General features: G+C 34.6%; 1 protein-coding gene across 4 annotated transcripts in view; it reads right to left on the bottom strand.

Annotated features, from left to right (window-relative positions):
• Positions 1–26,119, bottom strand: part of LOC132151506 (solute carrier family 12 member 5-like) — a 147,073-nt gene that overhangs the window by 18,046 nt on the left and 102,908 nt on the right. For all 4 annotated transcript variants that reach the window (XM_059559645.1, XM_059559646.1, XM_059559647.1 and 1 more), the window contains 4 exons: positions 25,614–25,745; positions 9,309–9,455; positions 3,478–3,532; positions 2,895–3,025 (listed from right to left, as the gene is read on the bottom strand). In XM_059559645.1, the coding sequence (XP_059415628.1) occupies positions 2,895–3,025; positions 3,478–3,532; positions 9,309–9,455; positions 25,614–25,745 (465 nt within the window). The remainder of the gene's footprint in view (positions 1–2,894; positions 3,026–3,477; positions 3,533–9,308; positions 9,456–25,613; positions 25,746–26,119) is intronic.

Genomic DNA, 26,119 nt, shown 5'->3' with positions numbered 1-26,119 from the left:
ATGAGCACTAGCGTGTCCTCAGAGCCTCACTTGTCTTGTGTTTTAACACATGTGTTCTTGGCTGCTCATGTATTTTCTTTCGTATTGCTGGTCAGGGGCTCGAGTCTGACTTATGGGTAAATTCTTTCTTCCAGGGGAACATAGGCTAAGCTCCTTTTGTCTGTGCAATATCTTCCCCAGACTTGGAGATCGGCGGGTACACAGCATGCTGATTTAAGCGAGAGTTTTATCCAGCCAACAGTTCAGAAGGACACTAAGACGTCTATTTAAAATGAGCTGGAGCTTTGGGATTAAAGCCGTATTGTGTAACCCAGCAGATATTATAAAAATGACCAGGTCACCATAGCGACTAGCTGATGTGTGTGTGTGTATTTCATCAATTTAGCAACACTTATTCGCTTCCTACATGCAGCTCATGCAGTGTCTGAAAAGCACTGGTTGATAAAAAATTAAAATAAAATTTCAACATTTATAAAAATCTAAATAAAATGTTATTCAATATATCATTTTTACAACCCGAATTCCGGAAAAGTTGGGACGTTTTTTAAATTTTAATAAAATGAAAACTAAAAGACTTTCAAATCACATGAGTCAATATTTTATTCACAATAGAACATAGATAACATAGCAAATGTTTAAACTGAGAAAGTTTACAATTTTATGCACAAAATGAGCTCATTTCAATTTGGATTTCTGCTACAGGTCTCAAAATAGTTGGGACGGATTGGAGGAGCATCTCCTTTTCTTTTCAAAACAGTTTGAAGACGTCTGGGCATTGAGGCTATGAGTTGCTGGAGTTTTACTGTTGGAATTTGGTCCCATTCTTGCCTTACATAGATTTCCAGCTGCTGAAGAGTTCGTGGTCGTCTTTGACGTATTTTTCGTTTAATGATGCGCCAAATGTTCTCTATAGGTGAAAGATCTGGACTGCAGGCAGGCCAGGTTAGCACCCGGACTCTTCTACGACGAAGCCATGCTGTTGTTATAGCTGCAGTATGTGGTTTTGCATTGTCCTGCTGAAATAAACAAGGCCTTCCCTGAAATAGACGTTGTTTGGAGGGAAGCATATGTTGCTCTAAAACCTTTATATACCTTTCAGCATTCACAGAGCCTTCCAAAACATGCAAGCTGCCCATACCGTATGCACTTATGCACCCCCATACCATCAGAGATGCTGGCTTTTGAACTGAACGCTGATAACATGCTGGAAGGTCTCCCTCCTCTTTAGCCCGGAGGACACGGCGTCCGTGATTTCCAACAAGAATGTCAAATTTGGACTCGTCTGACCATAAAACACTATTCCACTTTGAAATAGTCCATTTTAAATGAGCCTTGGCCCACAGGACACGACGGCGCTTCTGGACCATGTTCACATATGGCTTCCTTTTTGCATGATAGAGCTTTAGTTGGCATCTGCTGATGGCACGGCGGATTGTGTTTACCGACAGTGGTTTCTGAAAGTATTCCTGGGCCCATTTAGTAATGTCATTGACACAATCATGCCGATGAGTGATGCAGTGTCGTCTGAGAGCCCGAAGACCACGGGCATCCAATAAAGGTCTCCGGCCTTGTCCCTTACGCACAGAGATTTCTCCAGTTTCTCTGAATCTTTTGATGATGTTATGCACTGTAGATGATGAGATTTGCAAAGCCTTTGCAATTTGACGTTGAGGAACATTGTTTTTAAAGTTTTCCACAATTTTTTTACGCAGTCTTTCACAGATTGGAGAGCCTCTGCCCATCTTTACTTCTGAGAGACTCTGCTTCTCTAAGACAAAGCTTTTATAGCTAATCATGTTACAGACCTGATATCAATTAACTTAATTAATCACTAGATGTTCTCCCAGCTGAATCTTTTCAAAACTGCTTGCCTTTTTAGCCATTTGTTGCCCCCGTGCCAACTTTTTTGAGACCTGTAGCAGGCATTAAATTTTAAATGAGCTAATTAAGTGGATAAAAGTGTAAAATTTCTCAGTTTAAACATTTGCTACGTTATCTATGTTCTATTGTGAATAAAATATTGGCTGATGTGATTTGAAATTCCTTTAGTTTTCATTTTATTAAAATTTAAAAAACGTCCCAACTTTTCCGGAATTCGGGTTGTATATGGTTTATAACCTAAAATTGCAAAATATATTGTTTGTAAATCCATCAGCAACCCTGCATTTTTTTTACATTGAACGGTTGAATTTTATGACAACTGTCTGGGTCATCTGAAAATTACCTGAAAAAAAATAAAAATAAAAAAATAAATATATATATATATGACATATATATCTGTCATCAATTTTTAGGCCCCAATTAAACATACATTTTTATTAAAGAGATGTTTTTTTTTCTAAAGCGGAATAATCATATCATATATCATATCATATCATATCATATCATATCATATCATATCATATCATATCATATCATATATCATATCATATCATATCATAACATATCATATCATAACATATCATATCATATCATATCATATCATATCATATCATATCATATCATATATCATATAATATCATATCATATCATATCATATCATATATCATATCATATCATATCATATCATATCATATATCATATCATATCATATAATATCATATCATATATCATATGATATCATATCATATCATATCATATCATATCATATCATATCATATCATATCATATCATATGTCACCTTAGAGTGGTGAATCTGACAAGATGCACCCAAAATTTTATGGCATTAAATATAAATAAGGTCAGGCCTCACATAAGAAACTATTGTGTTACTTGCAAAAAGTAATCTCTGATAACATAACTCTCGTAACCCCCAACAATATTTAGTGATTGTAAAAAAAAGAAGCAAGCCACTGATTCACACTCTCATAAAACACACAGGTTGTGGATCTCACCAGCAGGATCTCGATGCAGCCCAGGATGTACATGGCTCCAGCAAAGGTGGTGCCCAAGTAGAAGCAGATGCCTACAGCTCCACCGAACTCAGGGCCCAGAGAACGAGAGATCATGTAATAGGAGCCTCCAGCTGTTGATGCAAACAGAAAACCCTTTTAGGAAGCTTTAATTTGAGGAAGTTATGATCTGCTGGGATATTAACGAAAGCACTCTGATTTTGACAGCTCAGAAAAATAGCACAATACAACCCACAATTACAACTTCCTGTTGCTTGTAAAATATTAAGCATGCTTATAAAGAATCTTTTAACGCTATAGAGATAATAGCAGCTTATTGCTGATGAACAACAGACGGGGAACAGAACCCGGCAATTTCACCTCACCTCTGCTCTCCTCCAATCAGGAGATGAGATCGAGGCTTTCATTAGGACAGGACACGCTCAGCCAATTATGAATACATAAATACAGCTTTGAGGATATTGCTGTCTGCTCATTGATAGGAGTAGTTGTTGCTACGGTGACCGCTTCCTGTTGCCAAGACGACCCACATGCACATGTTAAGCTCTAGCAGGGGGTTGCTTACCTGGCACGACGCCGTTTGTGGCAATGGCACTCATGGAGATGGCAGTGAGCATCGTCTAGAAGAAATCACACCGAAGGAGAGAAAAGATGAGCTGATTAGTTGAATAAGAACATTTTAAATTCAATAGAAAGAATAATTACGCTTGGATGATATATCAGTATGACAATAGCACCAAACAAAAAATAGATTCTGATACTAGAAAAGGATGCAGAGCATCATGGTTTCTGAGATTGTGTACAAAATGATGACAAGAAAATGTTTTGTCCTTAAAATAAAAACAAAAATTCTGATTCATTCAAAAATGATTCCTATGAATCTTTCAAAAAGATTTACAGAAGTTACCAGTTTGAATCACTCTGATGAATCCTTTACTGAGTGAACTACTCTGATTCAGTGAATCAACGTCTGATTTACTTACTGAACTGTAGGTTTCATTACTTTGGCATCAGATGGATGGATGGATGCATGGATGATAGACAGACAGACATTATGATTCGTGAGGAAATGATTCCCATTAACAGGTTCTTTTAAATGAATCATTCAAAAAGACTCACAGAAGATAAAAGTTTGAATCAGCCTGATGAATCCTTCACTGTATCAACAAACTACTCTAATTGATTCAATGAATCAACATATGATTCCCTTGGATGGATAGATGGATGGACGATAGATAGATAGATAGATAGATAGATAGATAGATAGATAGATAGATAGATAGATAGATAGAGAGATAGATAGATAGAGAGATAGATAGATAGATAGATAGATAGATAGATAGATAGATAGATAGATAGATAGATAGATAGATAGATAGATAGATAGATAGATAGATAGAGAGATAGTTAGATCTGGAATCAAAGCGGGAGACTGTGAAAGCAGGAAGGTGTTTAGTGTTGATCTATAGTTGTGTCAGATCGCCTTGATTAAAGCAATTTAGTAGAACTGAAAGTACCAGATTTATTCTGATCTTGTTTGAAACCTCTTCTGTCTCCTTAAAGGATGAGATGTCTCCTTATAGCGCTGAACTGAGCCAAAGCAATTGTAAAACTTCCTGGAGATTAAAGCCATCTTTAAACCAGCACCAAGCTATCTCTCCTACCTCAGTCAGACTGATGCTTCTTTAGAAGGTGACATGAAACATACAGACAGAAACAAATGAGTGTTTCAATCGATAGAGCAAGAGAGAAAGAAAGATTCTACTTTTTACGTTTTTAGACTAACATGAATTTTGTGTTTCTCATTATTTGTTTAGAAACACCCTTTAATTCTGTTAGAATCACTATAACATACAAGACGTCTTGGGGCTGATTGCCTTGAAAATGTGAGAACACTATACATCACTGTCAGGGAGATGTGACAGACGCTTACACATTAATACAAAACTGTGCAAAGCAAAATCATTTCTGATTCACTGCATGAATTATTACATATCAACTTTAAATGGAGAGCAAATAAAGACGTCTCCTCCTTTTCAGACGTTTCTGCTGAGAAAAACACCAAGGTAATCTCAGGAGAAACTTCTGAGACAAAGTTGATGCTTAAATGAAACATAAACGAGCCCAGAAAGACAGATTGAAGTCTATGAGCTATGAACAACCTTGAGAGAATTCAAGTGTTTTATTTGACTTGAATAAGTGAATAATCAGTAGTTTTCTCTCTGAGATTGGTTTTAATAAGACACTAATTGATGCTAAGTGTTTTATCTTGACTATAACTGAGACTCAAGTGAGATCTGGTCCATTTCCACCCACACAAACACACACGCACACACACACACACACACACACACACACACACACTGGCAAAACTCTCTTCATATCATCACATAACTCCATATGCTAATCACATGCTGGCTGAAGCCTCTGATTGGACGATGAAGGGCACCGGCTGCTTGAACTAGTTTCCCCAGCCAATCACACCATCTGCCTTCAGCGTTGTGAGCCAATAATATGAGACAGATACTATGACAACCAACCGAAAGGTTTAGAAAACAATCGTGAATGAACAAATGGCCCATTTTCTGACAGATTACATATTGCATAGTTGACATTTACATGAGGGATTCATAACACAGAGTTATAATTTTATTCTGCAGTATTTTCCTTTATGCTAATGAACATCTAATAAAGAGATAAACATGAGAAGAGCAAACTTCTGTTTAAATCACTTAATTCAGCTAAATGCAATAATTTACATAAGAATGTTGTACAATCAGCCTACAATGTAGATTTGTTTTTCCATAAACAAGGCCCATAACCTTTAAAAAGAAATAATATTTAACAAAATGTAAAAAAAAAAAAAAATCAAACAATAATATTTAAATTTCACCATCAAGAAAACTTTTGTAATTGTAACATTATAAATGTATTTACTGTCATTTTTGATCAATTTAATGCATCCTTGCTAAATAAAATCTTTTACATGGTACTGTACACACAAAAACTCAAATTATTTATTTGTCACTTAGTATCTTAATTCAAGGTATGAGTCTCCTCACTGTTACTCAGCAACTGAGTGCCGACGATATTTGGCCCCTAGAGAGGAGGAATTTACATAATCAAATGACACATCAGAAATTGAATTTAATAGAGCTGAGCTCAGGAAACACAAGAGTAGAAATGGAGGGAAAAGTGCATTTTCTTTTTGCACAAAGATCTGATTGTGGAAATGAAACCTCATATGGTTGTATAATCAACATTTCTCTCGTTTTGGCTGCCATTGTTGATTGAGTGCAATGCATTCTGGGTCTGCCTTAGAATTCGGCCAGCTCTCTTTAGGTTTTTGAACGGAGCCACTGTTTGAGTGTTAATTTGATTTCATCTACATCACTGAATACACAACAGTCAATTCATATTCATGTATTAATACATTCCCATGAATAATTTAATCATTTCACGACCGTCACGATCCATAAATAACCAAGGCACTGTCTGTCATCCGCCTGTCAATATATCTGTGTCTCGTGATTATTTTCAATGTGGATCAATGCTGTTGTTTGTCCTTTAATGAATCATTTCTGCATTTCTAACAGCTTCAGTCTGTCTTAAAGACACGAGCGTCTGCATATCAGTGATGGATGAAAGAATCAGCGTTCTCTCCTCCTCTCCATCTGTTGCCATGAGAGAACGAACGCAATAAAAAGCAAGCGATGGGCGCCTGGCAACGAGCTGGTAGTTTCAGATGACATTGATAGCGTCTCACTACTTCTAATTATGATCCATATATTCACTCAGTCTGAAAGCACAGGCGGATGTTGAGGTGTTGCTCACGCCACCCTGAACCACTGTCAGTTCTGCTTGGGTTTTAAATACTGTAAGAAACTTCAGGTTTTAATGCATGCATTAAATCAACGCTGCTGTCAATTTATTTGCCTGTTGCATTTTATGATTTTCAGCACCTTATATCATGTATGTCATGAATCTCACTAAACCTGTTAAGAGCAGAGCAACCCAGTATCAAAAGTGTCATTAACTCAAATTATTTCAATATTTTGTTTATTGAAATAAAGCTGATATGAAACAAACAAAACAATAGACTGAAAATGTAAACAAAGTTTGAACTCATTTAAATCGAAAGAGCAAAATTACTAACTGAAATAAAAAATATAAAAAATGTAAAATATTAATTATAAAAGAAACGATTTACTATATTATGTTTTGCATAAAAAACAAAGACCTTTTTGATATTTTGAATGGTGACATTCTCATAAAAACTAAGCCAGTTTTCATGCTAGTATCTGTTGCACTGAGTTTAATTTGGGCTTATAAAATAATTGTTTTATGAGCCCTAAGAATAATGTGAAAAACAAAAAAGAATACAAAAGTAAAACATCTGGACACATTAAACTAAAAACTGGTAGGAAACATGCTTTAAGGGGTAGCTCACCCCAAAATGAAAATTTTGTCATTAATACTTACAAAAGAAGATATTTCAAAGACTGTTGGTAACAAAACAGTTGAAGGTAGCCATTAACTTTTATAGTATTTTTTTTACTATGGAAGTCAATGGCTAACGTCAACTGTTTGGTTACTAACAGTCTTCAAAATTTCTTGTGTTCAACATAAGAAAGAAACTCGTACAGGTTTGGTATGACTTGATGGTGAGTAAATGATGACAGATTTAAAAAAATTTAGGTGAACTATCCCTTTAAATGTCATGAAAACAATGAAAAACAAAAAAACAAAAAAAACAAACAAACAAAAAAAGAAAACTTTTGATAGTTCTAAAAAATCTTTTTAACTACTTTCATATTTTCATACTGAGGCAATGAAATCCTTTAAAACAAGACTAAAAATGTCACTAGAGCAATTAGAGAGACACAAGAAAAGAAAGATGGCCAACTATGACAGCTGGGTGACGTCCTACAGGCTGTTCTGCACATTGGTGTGTGTGTGTTTGGACTCTCATTATGACGGCACCCATACACTGCAAAGGGTCCCTTGGTGAGCAAGTGTTAAATTTTCCCAAATCGGTTCCAATGAAAAAACAAACTCTTCTACATCTTGGATGCTCTGAGGGTGAGTAATTTTTATTTTTGGGTGGAGTATTCCTTTAAGATCTGCATGTGATTTAACCTCAGTGGGGATGTGTGTATATTGGCTATTTTAATGCATCTCACACTATGAGAGTAGTATTGTAGTATGCTATTCCAAACTCAAGAGTGAAGAAATAGCAAATAGTGAGATGACTGAGCTCATGATAAAAATAGCACTTCCATGGGCGCTGGAGAATCTAGGTTGCACATGCAAACCTAGCATGCTGAAGTGCATGTTTGCTTGGTGACACATACATGTGCAGCAGGAGGCCTGCACACAGATGAAATACATGCATGTTAATCAGCGGGTCTTTGAGAATGTGATGCAATGCAAATGTGGGAGATTAGACGCTTGCATCAGCTGTGTGCATGTTCAATGTATATTTTGCAACGATTTAGGATGAAAATATTCAAGTTGAAAATAATCTGTCAATTTATAAAGTGAATCTCACTAAACCTGTTAAGAACAATGCAACCCAGAATCAAAAGCAGTATTGTTATTACTAACTAAAATTAAAACATTTTGTTAATTGACATGAAGCTGAAATAAAATAAAATATAAATATTAGATTACAAAAAAAAAGAACTTACACAAAAGTTTCAAAGTAAGTTGAAGTTGAAGTACTAGACACTGAAATGAAACTAAAAAGTACTAAACTAAACCAAACTAACTAAAGCTGAGTTCTTTCTCATTATTTGACTTAGTGGGAGCATACACAGGCTAAACAAGAGCGGTGCAAGAATTGACCCTTGTGGGACTCTGCATGTCATGGACGTCCACTTAGACTTATGCTCTCCTATACTCACATAATAGCCTCTCCCTTCTAAAATGAAAACATTTTGTTAATTGACATGAAGCTGAAATAAAATAAAATATAAATATCAGATTACAAACTAAAAAAATATAAATAAACAAAAACTTAAACAAACAAAAATTTGAAATATATATTAGAAATATATTTTTTAAAAACAAAAACTAATAAAAGTACTAGTAATTAAAGCAAAATTCAAATAAAAACTGAAAATATAAAAATAAAAGCTAATAAAAAAACACTAATAAAAATGACAAACTGGCACATAACAAAATTACTAAAAACTTAAATAAAATTAAAATGAAAACTATAATAAAATACAATAAAAATATGAATAAAAACAACTAATTACTGTATTAATAATGTTTTGCATAACAAAAATGAAATGTCATTTAGAGACCATTTAGATGTTTCAAAGTGTGCCTTTTTCATTAAAGTTAAGTCCAATTTCATCTCAAATTTGTATTGCATGGTGTGTGACTGACCGTGGAGCAGCACATGAGCACGATGATGAAGGACTCGATGACGCCGCCGATGCCCACCATCCAAGTCATCCTGAGAAACAGAATCACGCCCAGGATGTTCTGCAGGCAGGGCAGGTAGACGCCCATCAGTGTTCCCATCCGCGGAGCCTGGCAACACACACACACACACACACACACACACACACAGCACAGCACAACGTCAATATCTGATTAGATCTGTTATGTTGATCAGGTTCATGTTTTCATTTCATTGTTCAGCAAACATAACACATGCTCTGATCTCTCGGCTGTAAAAGCAATAATGCAACTGTTGATGTTCTGATAAAAAGAGAGAAAGATATGTCCATGAAAAACCTGGAAATATCATGGAATATTAAACTTGATCTCCAGTCCAAACCAGGATAATATTAATGCGTAACAAATAAAATTAACAGAAATGTACATGATCTGAATAGAGCTTATGTTATGCTCCATTCTAAAAGATTTAATAGGCTATGTCTCTTTTTAAGTGTAGTATCAATAAAATGATTTTTATAAATCCTTGTCTTGTTATCACAAATTATGGAAATGGCAAGTCATTGGTCAAGATGTCTGGGAACACTTTAAATCTCCTGTGCTTCAGAAATGAATGCGATTGTAAGCTGTTACTTTACTAAATCATTAAATGCGCTTGGACAATAATAAAAAAGTGGACCAGAGTCATACCTAAAAAACAGAATGTTACAGAGATTTTTCACCTGAGATCAAGAACATCCTAACAACTGCTTGGAACACCTAAGCAAACATACATAACACTTTATCACCAATATACAGAACACTAGCATCATGACTGTGAGTTCTGCATGAGCAAACACCACTCACATTTACTTCAGAAAAAGTAATTATCCAGTTACTTTTATAATATATATCATGACATCGCAGTGAGTCACATACGGTGCACTAAAGCAGTGATCAACACGACTGTAAATCAGTATAAACACATGACCCTTCTCTCAATTAACATTCACTGTCATTGTGTTTGCTGTGTGTAGCACTCATTTCAAGGGCTTTCAAAGATCAGCAAGAGCCAATGTGATATTCAGAGAGAAAGTGTGTGTGTGTGTGGATGGTCAGTAATTACTAACACACAGTGAGTAAAGGTCTTCCAGCTGGATAAATGGTAAGTGAGTGTGTGTCTGTGTGCATGTCCATCAACACGGCATCCAAAAACACTCAGATATGTCCCATCCCCATTCAAGGACATCATCAATAAAATGCAATTATCCCAGCGACCAAAAAAGGTCAGACAGGCAAAGTCGGTTCAGCAGGCTGGAGAGATCCACAGCGGATGACAGCACTATAAGGTACAGGACACACACACACACACACACACACACACACACACACACACACACACAATCTCAAGGGCTTGTGAAAGCACTTTTCAATTCACACAGTTGATTAAATGTGATTTAATGGGCATCTGAGTGAATCCCTCGTGACTCTGTGGAGTTCAGACCTGAAAACATGCACTGAATAACTGAGCAGCGTTCACAAACTCACTTTACTGTAAACACCATAAGAACAGTGTGCAAATAGACTTTGACATTTTCTGAAGGAAATATTGAGTGTTACTGTGCCAGGCTGTTGATATGTGGTTGCTAAGGTGTTCTCTTTTGGGTGGGTGCTATGTGCTTTTTGGTCCCTAAATGACTCAGATCCCTTCTTCTGTGTGGGATTTTCTGAAGTAGTTTTATAGTCCAGCTGATAAAACTCATAATTCTGAAAGCAAAACTGCATAAAAAGTGCATGCATTATTCAAAAATAACATTTTTCTTAACAGTAGTCAGAGTAAAATCAAATGAAAAAATCTGTTAATTTAACAAAATTTGTTAATTTAACAAAACATAAATAAATAGCTAAATAAATAAATGATTTTAAATAAATTATAAAAATACATTTGATTAAAATAAATAAATAAATAAATAAATACAAATATTGATTAAAAGATAGCAAATAATTAAATACCATTTTATTTAAATAAATAATAAAAATGCATTTAAAATTAACAAATTATTGAATAAATACATTTTTAAATAAATAGTACATAGTAATAATACATTTACATAATAACACAAACTATGTAATGTAATATAAACTAAATATTTTAAACATATTTATAATGTGTTACACTTTTTTACAGCATTAAGTATTTTACACGTGAAAATATATAGCTGCCTTTAAAATTTTAGGATGTTCATACTTGGGGGTTGATGGCATCTAAAAGATAAAAAACTGATATAGTAATTGTATTTGTAAAATGATAACAAAAATCAATAAACAGAATTATTTAAAAGAAAACACACACACACACACACACACACACACACACATACACACACACACACAAAATGTATTGCAACAAATACTATAGATATAATATAGATTAGCTTCTTGTACTTCTTTTTGCACATGTTAATCTTTGAAGTACCATGTAACTACCATTGTACATGGTACAAATATATGGACATCCAACTGAGCACACATGCATTTATATCCGATGTCTTACAGCAGCTTTGAATATGACTCATCCAATCAGAATCTACAGCCAGAACTATATATTTTAGAAATTAGAGTTAATTACAGTAATTGTTTTAAACTTTTATATTTGGGAGGCATGCTGAAAGGAGCAAAGACAATGAGAACCGCAGAGAGAAAAGATGCTTCCCTCCGGCATATTTTTAACCTTCATAACAGACTGAGAATAGAGCCTTTCAGATGGAAACACACGCACACACACACACACACTCTTTCTCTCCCTCTCTCTCTCTCTCTCACACACACACACACACACACACATACCAGAACAAGTCATCCGTATGCTCAAAGCGACAGCAGTTGGCAAACTGGGAAACAAGACTTTTAATTTAATAAACCTGAAATAAATAAGAAGGCCTGAATAATGCATGCCATTAAATTCAATATCAGCCATGCAAATACGCAATTCTGTGTGGGATAATTTGATTTCTGAAGCAAGGATTAATTTCAATATTAATGTAATCTAATATAATGTGGCTTTATGCATCATGTCAAAACAGGTCCCAAATGAAGTGAACCTCACACATCTAAAATTATACATGCAAGAATTAAAAATCACGCTTTTTATGAAATATGTATATAGGCCTGTAACGATAACAACTTTTTATTGTGATATATTGGCTGAGAAATATTCGCGATAAGCGATATTATTGTGATTTTAAAGACTATTTTATGCCACTGAATACATAATCATAAAGTAACAGCATAATATTGCAAGAAAGCCTACACACTTCCAAATGACAAAAAAAAAATTTAACTTTTTTTTTACTTTTTTTTTTAATTTTTAAGAATATTTAGATCATGAAAATTAAGTATCAAAATATTAGATACCTTAAATAAACTTGATTTAATAGTTAATTAACATTTTCTAACAAAAAGTGCAAAGTAACAAGAAGAAAAAAAACAAAAATGCGAAAAGAACTTGTACCAATATTTTTCCATCAGATTTTTCCCTGACCTTCTTTTCTCTGTAAATTAAGGGTGCACACTATTGCTGAAAAACACAATCTCTACTTAGCAGTCAGATGTCCATATGCACAATTGCACAGATGCCTAAACAAGACCATATCTGCAGATGAAACGATTTTTGTAGAAGCATTATTTATTAATTTTTTTAACTAGCACCTCATGACTACACCACGCAGGGATGGAAATTAACTTTTTTGTCCACTGGCCACTGTGGCTGGTGGATTTCAAAATCTACCAGCCACTCAATGTTTTTACCAGCCACTTTATTGTTTTTAACCGACAATGTGTAACTGCATGTGAAAATTAATACTACAAGATCTACACCACTTAAGCAGTTTATTTAATCTCAAGTCTCAATGAAACACTGACATTTTCTCTTTCAGTGATGCTCAAAAATGCTGCGTATCTAGGCAGTTTACTAGGTTTTGAAACAGCTGACTCTTGCTGAAGTAGCTCATTCTCTCAACTCCGTAGCCCAACCAGATGATACACTGCACTGTTTTCGTACGCATTAATAATGTTGTATTTAATTCCAAAGGAAAGGATTCACCAGTATTTGTATGTGTAAGTGTATTTTTTTTTTGGTGTATTTTTTTTTTTGTGGTTGAGGGAACACGTGGGGAAAAGTCCCCTGTTCAACACTGTATCACTGAAAGAAATCTCGGCTCGCAAACTTTTACACCATCGACAAACGAACGCACAGCGTTTTTACGTGTCTCGTCATGCCAGAGCTGTCAAACATGTGTAGCGATACAATGTTGTTTCTACATAACAACTTACAACCCTCTATGGACACCTTGGCAATTGAATCGCCATTGGCTAGTAATTAATAATAATAATAATAACAACAATAATTTAATTTAATTTAATTTAATTTAATTTAATTTAATTTAATTTAATTTTTATTTTAATTTAATTTAATTTAATTTAATTTAATTTAATTTAATTTAATTTAATTTAATTTAATTTGATTTTTAATTTAATTTAATTTAATTTAATTTAATTTAATTTAATTTAATTTAATTTAATTTAATTTAATTTAATTTTAATTATTTTAGTTTACTCGCCAGTCAGTCAAGCTTTATAATAATCAAGTATCATTTAAGAATAGAACTTTAGTAATTAGAAGTAAACTTGATAACCATGTTTGAATGCTTATTAGTCGTTTTAACTGAACATTTTAACTGGACTGGTGGTGGTGCTATTTTGGTCATTCAGTGTTTATGTTAGAAAAAAAAAAATATATATATATATTTAAACAACTCCTGATAAGATAATAATAATACGATTCCTACTAATAAAAACTATAAAACACACTAAGGATTACTAAGGATTAATGAGCTGCTGGATTCATGAATATTAATTAGGTTTTGTGTGTTCGCTCGAATTGATTTGCTGAAATCAAAAAGGGACGATAATAGGTGAGCGCCAGCCAATGAGATTGCCGTCCACGCATTAACTCCACCCACTACTGAAAAACCCAGCTGTTCTTAAAAGCTGAAGTCTTCCATAGGAATGGCGTTATTTTGACAGGAAAATGCAACAAATAATATTGTTTAAATATAGCACGTCAATCCCCTCTCTCTCTCTTTCTCTATGTGAGTGTGAGAGAAAGCGACGGTGATTTGTGCTCATTAACACTAGAGTAGCCTACACGGTACATTATACAGGTGCGCTGCGGATCCATTCATTGAGGGAAAAAAGCACCGATCGTCTGACGGAGAGTCAGAGAGTGTTCGCGAGTGAAACTATCTGTGCTAATTTTAGCTTCCAACTAACACACTGGCGAGGAAAATCAGATAATTGATTAGCCATTGGCTAATATTAGACATCATTTAGTAGCCAGAAGGAAGATTTAGTCGCATATGAGAGTGATTTACTCTGACAGAGACGTGACATTATGCGGAAACTTGTGCGCGATAACAAATTCAACTCTTCACGCGATCTTGTAAATCATGAGCGCGTGCTATTAAACGTACCTACTGTAAATAACCAACAAATATATCACTCCGCCGGCGGCATTAACTTCAGCTGCAAACACTGTACTGGGAACAACGCCGCAGTTTCGAGCCCGGTTTACACCGCCTTTCTCCACGGAGCTGCTTCGGATGATATTACACTTTATTGCGTGTTGTACACACACCAGGGATGAAAATTAACTTTTTTTTTGTCCACCGGCCGGGTGAAACAGTATGTTATTTTTATTTGCCCGCCACAGTGGCCGGTAGTTGAAGCGAGTTTACCCGCCACAACACAAACACACCCGCATTTGGCTGGTGGTGGGTGCTAATTTCCATCCCTGTAATGTTCGAAAAGCTGCAAAAGACACAGGCGCAAGTGGAATGTACAAAACATGGTGACATGAATTTTTAGGTAAATATAATGGGTGATATATTGCGTAACCAAAAAATATTGAGGTCATATATTTCGCGATAAGTCGATATATCGATTATTACGACAGGCCTATGTATATAAAACATAAAATTAAATAATTTTCAAAAATAAATAAATAATCAAATTAATAATAATTAAACAAATAACAATCAAATAATAATAATTAAAAATGACTGAAAAATATAATAATGGCAAAATTATAATTCATAATTATTAATTCGAGCAATAACGTTTTTTACATTTTATTTTCTGTTTTCATTTTAAATTGAAAGTTATAGAATTTTTTTGTGATGTTTACAATATTTTTATTAAGTTTTACTTTTTAGATTTACTTATTTTGGTACTTCAACTTAAACTAAATGACTAATGTTGCATTGGATTTTATGTAATATTTTTATATTTTATTATATTTCAGTTTAAGTCATGAAAATGTATTTATTTTTAATGGATTTAGTTTTAGTTAATGCTAATAATTATGACCAGTAGTTTTCTTCTTAAAGGAGTCCCTTATTTCCTCTACAGGTCCAGCTCCTCCAAACCCACGAGCAGCACTTGTCCTGAAAGCCACAGTGAATCCAGGCGGAGGAAAACAGATTTTCTTTGTCATTTTGACATTCTTCTCTTCATGCAAATGTGTGCCACCTCTTGCCTCATGTCTGATGAATATTAATCAGATTTACTGTCTGTGCCCTGCAGTGTTTGCCTGAGCTTGCATCTCAATAATGTCCTTCTTTCTCGCAATCGCCTTTCCAGCTTTTGACTTGATGACAGTGAAATAACTATTTCTGCATATTTATTCATTCCATGACAACATTTGCATAAAACTGGACACCAAGAGAGAAATGCACATTTCATATGGATTACATAATCAGAGAGTAGCCTGTTTATTTTGACTTGAATATTTTCGTTTAAAAGTAGACATTTCAAGCTTTCTGTAGCCTAATATATTGCCTATATTTCTTTTTAAACCCACCGACTAAAAGATTAAGACACTACCTGACTCAATATATCACCTAAAGTTTCTACAGCTTTTTTTTTTATTTTTTTTAGCTATTTCAGAATCTGGAAAAAATACTGGGGCTGACTTACTGCAGTCGGTAGAGCGATATGATACGACTAGGGAGAAGTCGTGGCCTAATGGTTAGAGAGTCGGACTCCCAATCGAAAGGTTGTGAGTTCGAGTCCCGGGCCGGCAGGAATTGTGGGTGGGGGGAGTGCATGTACAGTTCTCTCTCCACCCTCAATACCACGACTTAGGTGCCCTTGAGCAAGGCATCGAACCCCCAACTGCTCCCTGGGCGCCGCAGCATAAATGGCTGCCCACTGCTCCGGGTGTGTGTTCACAGTGTGTGTGTGTTCACTGCTCTGTGTGTGTGCATTTTGGATGGGTTAAATGCAGAGCACAAATTCTGAGTATGGGTCACCATACTTGGCTGAATGTCTCTTCACTTCACTTCTTCTTCATGAATGTGTTAAAAATAAAATTGTCAGCCTGTGGGTCATTTGTTTTTTTTGTAAAACGATTGCACTGATTTGCATGTTTCTTGATGATGTGCTTTTTTTCTGTGGTACTCACATGCACCATGTCCCACAGAAAAACTTATTTTGCCTAAAATGCAAAAAGCTCTTTCTGCTTCGCCATCTACAGGTCTTAACCAAGAGTATGTTGCGGTCCATTCGCTATTAAAAGTGCATCTTCTCTTTTTCATGGCTGCTTAACCTGACCGAACAGCTCACGCGCTCTCCAATTTGAGATTGTTGACAATGTTGAAGAGGCGTTCGTGCGCCAGTCAACAGTTTGATTGACGTACCACTAACGCTTTTATTGCTCTCCTCTGAACTATTGGACATACGTTAACCGTACGCATATGGACGTATCCGTGTATTTATTAGGCAGGGTCGAATGAAAAAGCGGGGCAGATGCTGAATTTGCGTGAGGAGGGACAAAGGGTAAAACTGCTGTACATTACAACATAAAGCGGGACAGGTGGTCATTCTATTCCTGCCAGTTATTCAGCAAATAAAGTGTAGGCCTATGTATTTCAAAATTGTGTCTAGTACTATGTAAATTACAAAGGTTTAATTGGCATCTTTATTTCAAACGACCCGACCGACCGCGACCCAAATATCATTAAAAATATTTTTGGATGACTCGTAACCGCGGGTGACCACAGGCACCTGCTTATTTTGGATCAACTGGCGTATCACTGACACACACACACACACACACACACACACACACACACACACACACACACACACACACACATATTAGATATAGGCCCATTCAGTGTATAAAAAGAATGTAACAGTATGCTAATATTTTGTATTATTAATATTTATTAATAGTTATTATTATGTTCATACTTATTAAAACATATTACACATAATGGTGTTTATTAAGGTTAGCATCACTATACTATTGCTTGCGGAAAATATTGAAAGCGGAATATAAAACAGGCAAAAAAAAAAAAAAAAAACAGAAACAAAAAGGCACAATATCATAGATTTCAGGTTAGGTACTTGGATCTTAGCAACCTTCCAACTAGCAACCATTCAGAATATCTTAGCAACCACATATCAGTGCTCTGGCAACTCACCCAGTGCATCCTAGCATCATGGTGGCAAGTTTTGTATTATAAAACGACTCATTTCAACTTATTTCATATTACATGTATTAGAGTGCTTTCTTTTGCTAAATGACAAATTAAATGAAAAACAATGATGTGCATAATGGTCAAGGAATCATTCAGCAAATGTGTGTCAAGCAAAGATTACGCTTCACTTCTCAAATAACAGGGCAGCTGTGCTTTCTGAAAACCTGTTCCACTCCATTCCCTGCCTGAGCATCCATGAACAACAGCAAAACACAACAAAGAGACAAAACCTCCTCTCTCATCCACTTTCGGTGCATCACTCTATTTCTGAGATTTTGCAGTTCATGAGGCGAGGAGTGAGGGAGACGATTCCAATCGGCAATTAGGAATAAAAACATGCTGTCGCCACAGAAACGCTGGCTGAGCTGGAGTTTGGGGTCGAGATTCAATATCAGACATATAATTAACAAAACAAGATACAGACACAGAACAGTCTTCCAGACGCTCTTAAACTTCTTGTGACATTACTGTATATTATTATCAGCAGAGCAGCTGGTGAAACAATCACAGCAGTACTGAAAATTACATTATCATATGACATAATATAATAATGAATTATTTGGATAATATTAAAACAGACAGAAAAAAAATTAACAACAACATTAATAATAATAAAATATATTATATATGAAATATTTAATAATATTTAACACAATATTTCTTTTATCAAAAATCCATGTTCCTGTGGCAGTGATATTTTAGCATTGTTATGCTATACAGTTTTTTTTATGAATAATATGCATTATTCTATTTGTATTTTTTGTATTGTTTATTTTATTGCAAATGTGTCAAATTTAAAACATTTTGTTAAATTAATTAATTGATATTTTTGATATTTTTAAATAATGAATAACAACATAACATAACATAACATAACATAACAACGTAAGGTAACATAGTGTAGTGTGCCATAGTGTACCTTACCGTAACATAACATAACATAACAAAACAATGTAATTTAACGTAACAACAAGATAATGTAACGTAACGCAAAGTAACGTAACATAACAATGTAACATAATGTAACGTAACAACAACATAATGTAACATAACATAACATAACTTAACGTAACATAACTTAACGTAACATAACATAACGTTACGCAACGTAACAAAAACATAGTAACGTAACAACGTAATTTAACAAAAATATAATGTAACATAACGTAACATAATGTAACATAATAACATAACATAACAGCATAACATTTTACTAAATGTTTTTGCATTCTTTTAAGCAGAAACAACTTTTGTTTTCATAAAATATTTGATTAACTTTCATATTTTTGTCAACAACTGAATTTCAGAAGATTTCTGCTGGCTTTCTCCTTAGACAACCTTATTAACCTGTAGGACAAAAAGAAATCCTTTATTCTGTCAGATGAATTTCACGTGTGCAATTTCAATGCACTGCTGGGAATAGACCTCAACATGAACACTGACCCTAATAGAAGTCAATAAAGGAAAGTTGTTTCTCATTAAAAGTTTGAGGTTGTGCTCAGTTGAACTGCAAGAACACATTTACCCAACAGAACTCCAACAGGGACGCCATGAACCTGAAGACAACCTGCCGTACCTACTGCAGTCTGAACAGATCAGCACACTTAAACCTCAGAGAACGATGAGAATATAATGAAGCACTCTTCACCTCCTAAAGATCACCAACACAATCCTGTCAGCTTCTGGAAGTTTAGACCCGCACAATACGGTCATTTATCGACCAAAGAGAACTAGTTTGATCCACTAGCAGTTAGCCAAGAGGTAACAGTCTTACTTTTCAATTCAAATGAAAGCATTCAGTATTTTTGGAACTTATTTAAAAAAGTTATGACCAGTTTAGCAATACCCTGGCATCCAATCACAACAATCTTTTAGGGTTTGGCTAATTTTAGTATTATTTATATGCCGTTGCTTCATAGTTATTTATACATATATATACATATATATATATATATATATATATATATATATATATATTATATATTTTTTTTTTCTAGCTTTAATTTATTTTCATTTCAGTTTTCTAGTATTCTAATGCAACATTTCTAATTTCTGTTTTTCATCAAATATTTATATTTTCTTTCATTTCAGCTTTATTTAAATAAACAAAACTGATTTTTGATTGTTTTAGTTTTAGTTAACAACAACACTGCTAGCAAGCACCCTAAATAGCTTAGCAACTGCATAGCAAAACCTTATTTTTAGTTTCAGTTTTTCATATAATATTTATCTTTTATTTAATTTTATTTCAGCTTTAATTCTTTCAGCTTTATAACAAAAAAACCCTGAATACCTGCATAGCAAGTTTTGTGACCCTGGAGCACAAAACCAGTCTTGGGTCTCTGGGGTATATTTGTAGAAATAGCCAAAAAATATATTTTTGGGGTCAAAATGATTGATTTTTCATTTATGCCAAAAATAATTAGGATATTAAGTAAAGATCATGTTCCATGAATATATTTTGTAGATCTCCTACCATAAATATATCAAAACCTATTTTTTGATTAGTAATTTGCATTGCTAAGAACTTCACCATGACAACTTTAAAGGTGATTTTCTCAATATTTCGATTTTTATTCACCCTCAGATTCCAGATTTTCAAATAGTTGTATCTCGGACAAATATTGTCCTATCATAACAAACCAGACATCAATGGAAAGCAGATGACGTATTAATCTCAATTTAAAAAAATGTACCCTTATGCCTGGTTTAGTGGTCCATGGTCACATATACTATTTACATGATCAGCATTTACATGTTACTCAAAGTTATTTCAAAGAACATCATTGTATTCCAATGGTCCTTTATTTGCATGAGATATTTCTGTATCTGGCTGTCTCAGGATGTGTCATGTAATCAAAAGTGTCATGTTGACACCATGTGTGCTGAAAAGAGTTCTCATTATGGAGGCTGTGGTGGCGTGTCGAGCGAGTGTGAAGCATCTGAATCAATAGTGATTTGCAGCGGTCACATCTTCAGCAGCCAACACACTCCATCAGACTCGAGCTGGAGCAGGTGCGTCATCAATCATCATTCGTCCCATGTGTGTCTGTGTGTGTATATGATTTCCCACAGGCTGCTTCCAGCCGGCGAGACTCTCAGGTTAAAGCAGTGAAGTGCAGATGCCCAGCGGGCTTCTGCGACAGCCGTCTGAGGACCCTGACTGTGAGCCTCAGGTGTCTCGTTCCCACTGAGGATATTGACAGCTGCTCTCGCTATAAAAGCGCCGTGGACAGCACCACCTGCCCAGCTGCAGCGACAACATGTGAAACCGGTAGATAATGGATTGCTCTTTAGGAATGACAGAGCAGTTTTCAACAACTGGTCTTTTGAATGCCTGAAAGTGTCGGAATTTAAAGAGACAGCCCACCTAAAAATTAAAGTCCTGGCATCATTTACTCACTCTCATGTCATTGGAAACCGCTATCACTCTCTTTTTTTACCTGTGAAAGTAGATATTTTGAAGCAGTAATGTAACCACAACAGACATAGTAATAAATGGCTAAATTGTCCCCCCAAAATTAGAAAATCTTTGAAAAGGACTTTGTTGTCACATTTTTAGGTGGTCTGACAGTGCTCGTCAATGTCAAAATGATCAAGTTGACCAATCAAATCAAAATAAGCGGGGTTTACTGTTTTACATTTAATATTTGACAACTGTTTTATGATAGAAATGTAAAACAACAGTAATATCCAGACTACTCTACTTTTTTTTCCTCAAATATGGCCATTTTGAAATTAAAATATGGTATAATTTACACAGTTCATGTAATACCTGAATTCTATTGAATGTGATGAGACAAGAAAAGGTTTGTTTTCAACAAATTAAGCATGCAAGTGCATGTGTGCATATTTCAAAATATTATTTAAATTGTTTACAATTATTACATCCCAACTAGAATTAGCCATTCTGTTCTGTTTTTCTTTACGTTTTATGAAAAAAAAAAAACAATTTGAAAAATAGATTGCCTTTGGACACTGAGATGTATCACGATCTCGGTAAAATGAAAGTCATACTGGTTTGAAAAAGCATGAGATTTAAAACTTTTTAAGGTGTTGAAATGTGTCCCTCACACATCTTTTTCTTTTACATCTCTTTTACTTTAAAACAAAAAGGTTTCAGATTATTTATGAGTTTTAGGTTTTTAAACCTTTAATCTCTTTAATCTAACTCTTAATTATCCATATTTAAGACACTGCATGTACTAATTTACACAGTAGGGCTAATAATAAGCATTTAAAACAGTCTTCGGTTCAAAAGTTTGGTGTTTTTACATTTTTAAAAGGAGCCTCTTCTGCTCTCCAAGGCTGCATTTATTTGATAAAAAATACAGTAAAAATATACTGTGTTACTGTGAAACATTATTGCAATTTAAAAGAATTGTTCTCTATTGTAATACTATACTCCAGTCTTCAGTGTCACATGATCATTTCTGATTATTATCAATGCTGAAAACAGTTTTCTGAGGAGATTGTGACATTTTATTTTCAGGATTCTTTGATGACTAGACCATTCAAAAGAGCAGCACTGATTTGAAATAGCATCTTTTGAAACATTATAAATGTCTTTACTATGACTTTTGATTAATTTAAAGTAGCTATCCTTGCTGAATAAAAATATGAATTTCTTTCTTACTGTGTTCTAGCATTCCTCTGGCAGTAACAAACATCAGTACTGACGGGTGTGATACTGTCTATATCATTAAAGCAGATGTTATTATTCAGAGAGCTGCTATACACATGTTGACAGTTTCTCTCTACAGTAATGAGATTCTTTTGCTATGGGGGAAAATGTGTTTAATTGTCATAAAAATAATGTTGCAATACAAAAAACCCAAATGGTCCAAAAAACAGGCGTGATTTTAAACAAAATCTCAAAACATGACTCCATTTGTTTATGAACACAAATGGATTTTGCATGCCATCAGGATTGACAAACGAACTGATAACTGATGACAGAAGAGCAGAGGAGAAAAGCAAGGAGCTTGTAATAATGTCTCCTCTTGCTTGGCTGCCCAAACAGGAGCTGACAGTGTTAATGTGACTTAGTTTAGACGGGGTGAATTATTAAAAACCACAGTAAAGGCAGGGGAAGGAAAAGGGCAATGACTATCACTGTCAGCCCAACACGGATTACTGTGTGTACGCCAGCATATTCAGAAATTGCACAAATATGGCTCTGCGCCCCCGTCACTCAGAACTTGTCATGAATTAGCATTTTTCCTGTGACTCTGTGTGTGTTCATGTAGTGAGTGTTGGCTTTTGGTCCACAGAGAGCATATGGCAATCGTAACGACCACATGTCAGCGCCTGGAACATCAAAAACTACTTCATAGCTCATCTTACATTATCCTTCAGGAGAACAATAACATTTTATGCATGCAATCAGCCTATATCGATGCTGTAAGACTGAAATATCTGCTTCCAACCAATCAACACAAGCATTTGCAGCAACACAACATTTCTACTCCACAACTGAACTGCAAACATTATGATTATAGATTTTTACAAAGACTAAAAGAATTGGTGTATGATATACTTTGAAACTATTTTCACTTAAAAATTGCTAGAAAAATGTAGTTTTTATTTGAAAATATGTAAAAATGTAATTTATTTCTGTGATCAAAGCTGAATTTTCAGCATCATTCCTCCAGTCTTCAGTGTCACATGATCTTCAGAAATCATTCTAATATACTGATTTGCTGCTCAAGAAACATTTCTGATTAACTGTTGAACACAACTGTGAACAGTAGTGTAGTACATGTGGCCTTTGTGCCATTTTTGCAATGTAAAGGCATCTTCAGAATGAGAGACAGAGTTCTGGTCATGTGTTGAGCTCGGGTGAATCCTGGCGATGTGATTGGTGATGAACAGAGTGATCCACATGAGTGTGAACGTGAGAACATGTTGCTGGAAATGATTGAACTGACCCTCTCAAAATGGAAGCTGATTAGAGAGCAAAAGCTTTGCAAGATGAGCTAATTAAGTCGAAGTCGCAGTGTGAAACAAGAGGAAGATTATCGCTCTCCTCGATCACGTTGAGAGCACGAATCCAATTGCATCTTGGTTCTCTATTTTACTCTCATTTCTCTTCCACTCGCTCTCCCTGTACAGCTGAGGGATGATGTATGACAGGGTTTCACCTTTACCAGGGTTTTGTTCATTTGTCTGTTTGCGTAGGGAAGACAAGGGGGGAATTATAATGAGAGACAAAGTTAAACGCATGTTAAATCTCTTGCACAGGGTCAGTAGACTCTCTGTAAAAAATAAAAAAAGAATTACTCAATACGAGTTGTAAACTAAAACTGAAACTATTTAAAATAATTTTTGGCAATTGAAATTAAGCTGAAATAATACATAACATGAGATGAAAAAACTTGAAAACCAGAAATGAAAAAAAAAAAAACCACTGTGTGCTAACATTTTTACAATGAAAACTGTAAAAATATATAAAAACTAAAAAACGAATATAACCCCAAAATGTAAAAACTTAAACTTAAAACAAAATTAAAACCCAACATTTTCTAATTAAATCTAATTCAAAATATTAGTAAGTACAATAATCAATATAATTATGCTGATATCTTATAAAGCAGATTTGCCAATGGCCGAAATATATCACACACACACACACACACACACACACACACACACACACACACACACACACACACACACACACACACACACACACACACACGCTACTATTTAATTCAAAGTAAAAATTAATATATAATAATTGAGTACATCATTTGAAAATAAATAAGTAATAAAACAAAAGAATTTGAACTTGAAAAAAATCTGTAAAATAAACAGATTTGTGTAGATGGCAAACTCTTTTTGTCTCATTTCTTATTATAGCATTTCCGCAAATACTTGTTTAAATGATCTAAAAACGTATTTATGAAATACTAACAGTACATTAGAAAGAATTAAAGTTGTTTTCCTCTCTATTACTAATAATAGAAATGCAAACACTATAATCCATTTACATAATGTTTACACGTTTTGTTTGACAGTTCTAGATAATAATTCATTATTTTACAGAGACAGCAAATTGATAAAGAACTTCATGCACTCAATGACAATTAAAACATACAAAACATCCGCAGATATATCGGTTGACTACTAAAATATTATATAAAAAAATACTAAAATAATATTGCACTGCTTCAGTTTTTTTGTGTGTAATTTGCTACAAATAAATGCTGCCTTTAAATTCATACTATTCAAGGCAATTGTAAGAATAAGTAATTGAAAGCACTAATTTTATCAACCCATTATCAACCATCACACCTCAACACAGGTTCACTTCCATTTGCACAACTAGTGCACCAAGACTCCCAGAAGTTGCTTATATGCAGAAGTTTTAACAGTCCTTTAATATCACACACAAAGTTGGAAACACATTTACACATGAGAGACTTAGAAACAGACAGAAAAAGGCCAGTGCCATGAGGGAGGTTACGAGCCTGATTGAGGTGACTCTCTAATGAGCACGCTCTCTCATGGATGGCAAGGGACCAAGGGAGATCAGGTCACAGGTCAAAAGTGCAAGACAGAGCTGAAAGCTATTATTTTCACACTGGTATGTTTATACGCTCTGTCTGGCAGCAGCCAATTAATTTACACCTGTAGCTATTGAGAACTGGATGAAATTGTGTGATATCTGCTGCTCTGAGAGCGTGCTGTAAGCATTTATATCTACCTGGACAGGTTTCTTGCGTGAGCCTTCATTGTTTTCCGCCTCCTCGTGTTCTTTGCTGCCCTGGGGCAGGTTTGAGTAGTTGGCAAGACTGCTGAGAAGAGACGATACCATGGGAATTGTGTCCATCTCCTCCTGTAGAGTAAACACACACATACAGAACAAATATTGTAAGCATTAAATAAATCAAGTAGCTTGTAAAGAACATCTAAAATGTCATGTTTACATTTAGCTCAGAGGACAATTTTTGCTCAGAATTTTTCGATCATCTCATTAATAGCTCATGAGACCCTCAGTTGTGTTCTTTTCATGTTTAGTTTAATGTCATAATACACTCATCAGAAATTGAAGAAAAAAATAAAAACAGATCAATTAAGTCACAATAGGAGTTTTAAAATGGCTGCATATATCAGCTTAGAAAATTTGATCTAGTGAGAATTTGATAAGAAATGTTGAAAACTGCCATAATGATAGCAGCAATTAATATTTTAGTTTAACGTGTTTAATGC

The sequence above is a fragment of the Carassius carassius genome, chromosome 10 (genome assembly GCF_963082965.1).
Source record: "Carassius carassius chromosome 10, fCarCar2.1, whole genome shotgun sequence".
Taxonomy (NCBI): Eukaryota; Metazoa; Chordata; class Actinopteri; order Cypriniformes; family Cyprinidae; genus Carassius; species Carassius carassius.
The sequence above is the reverse complement of the archived record's forward strand: the minus strand, read 5'-3'. Positions and strand labels throughout refer to the sequence as shown.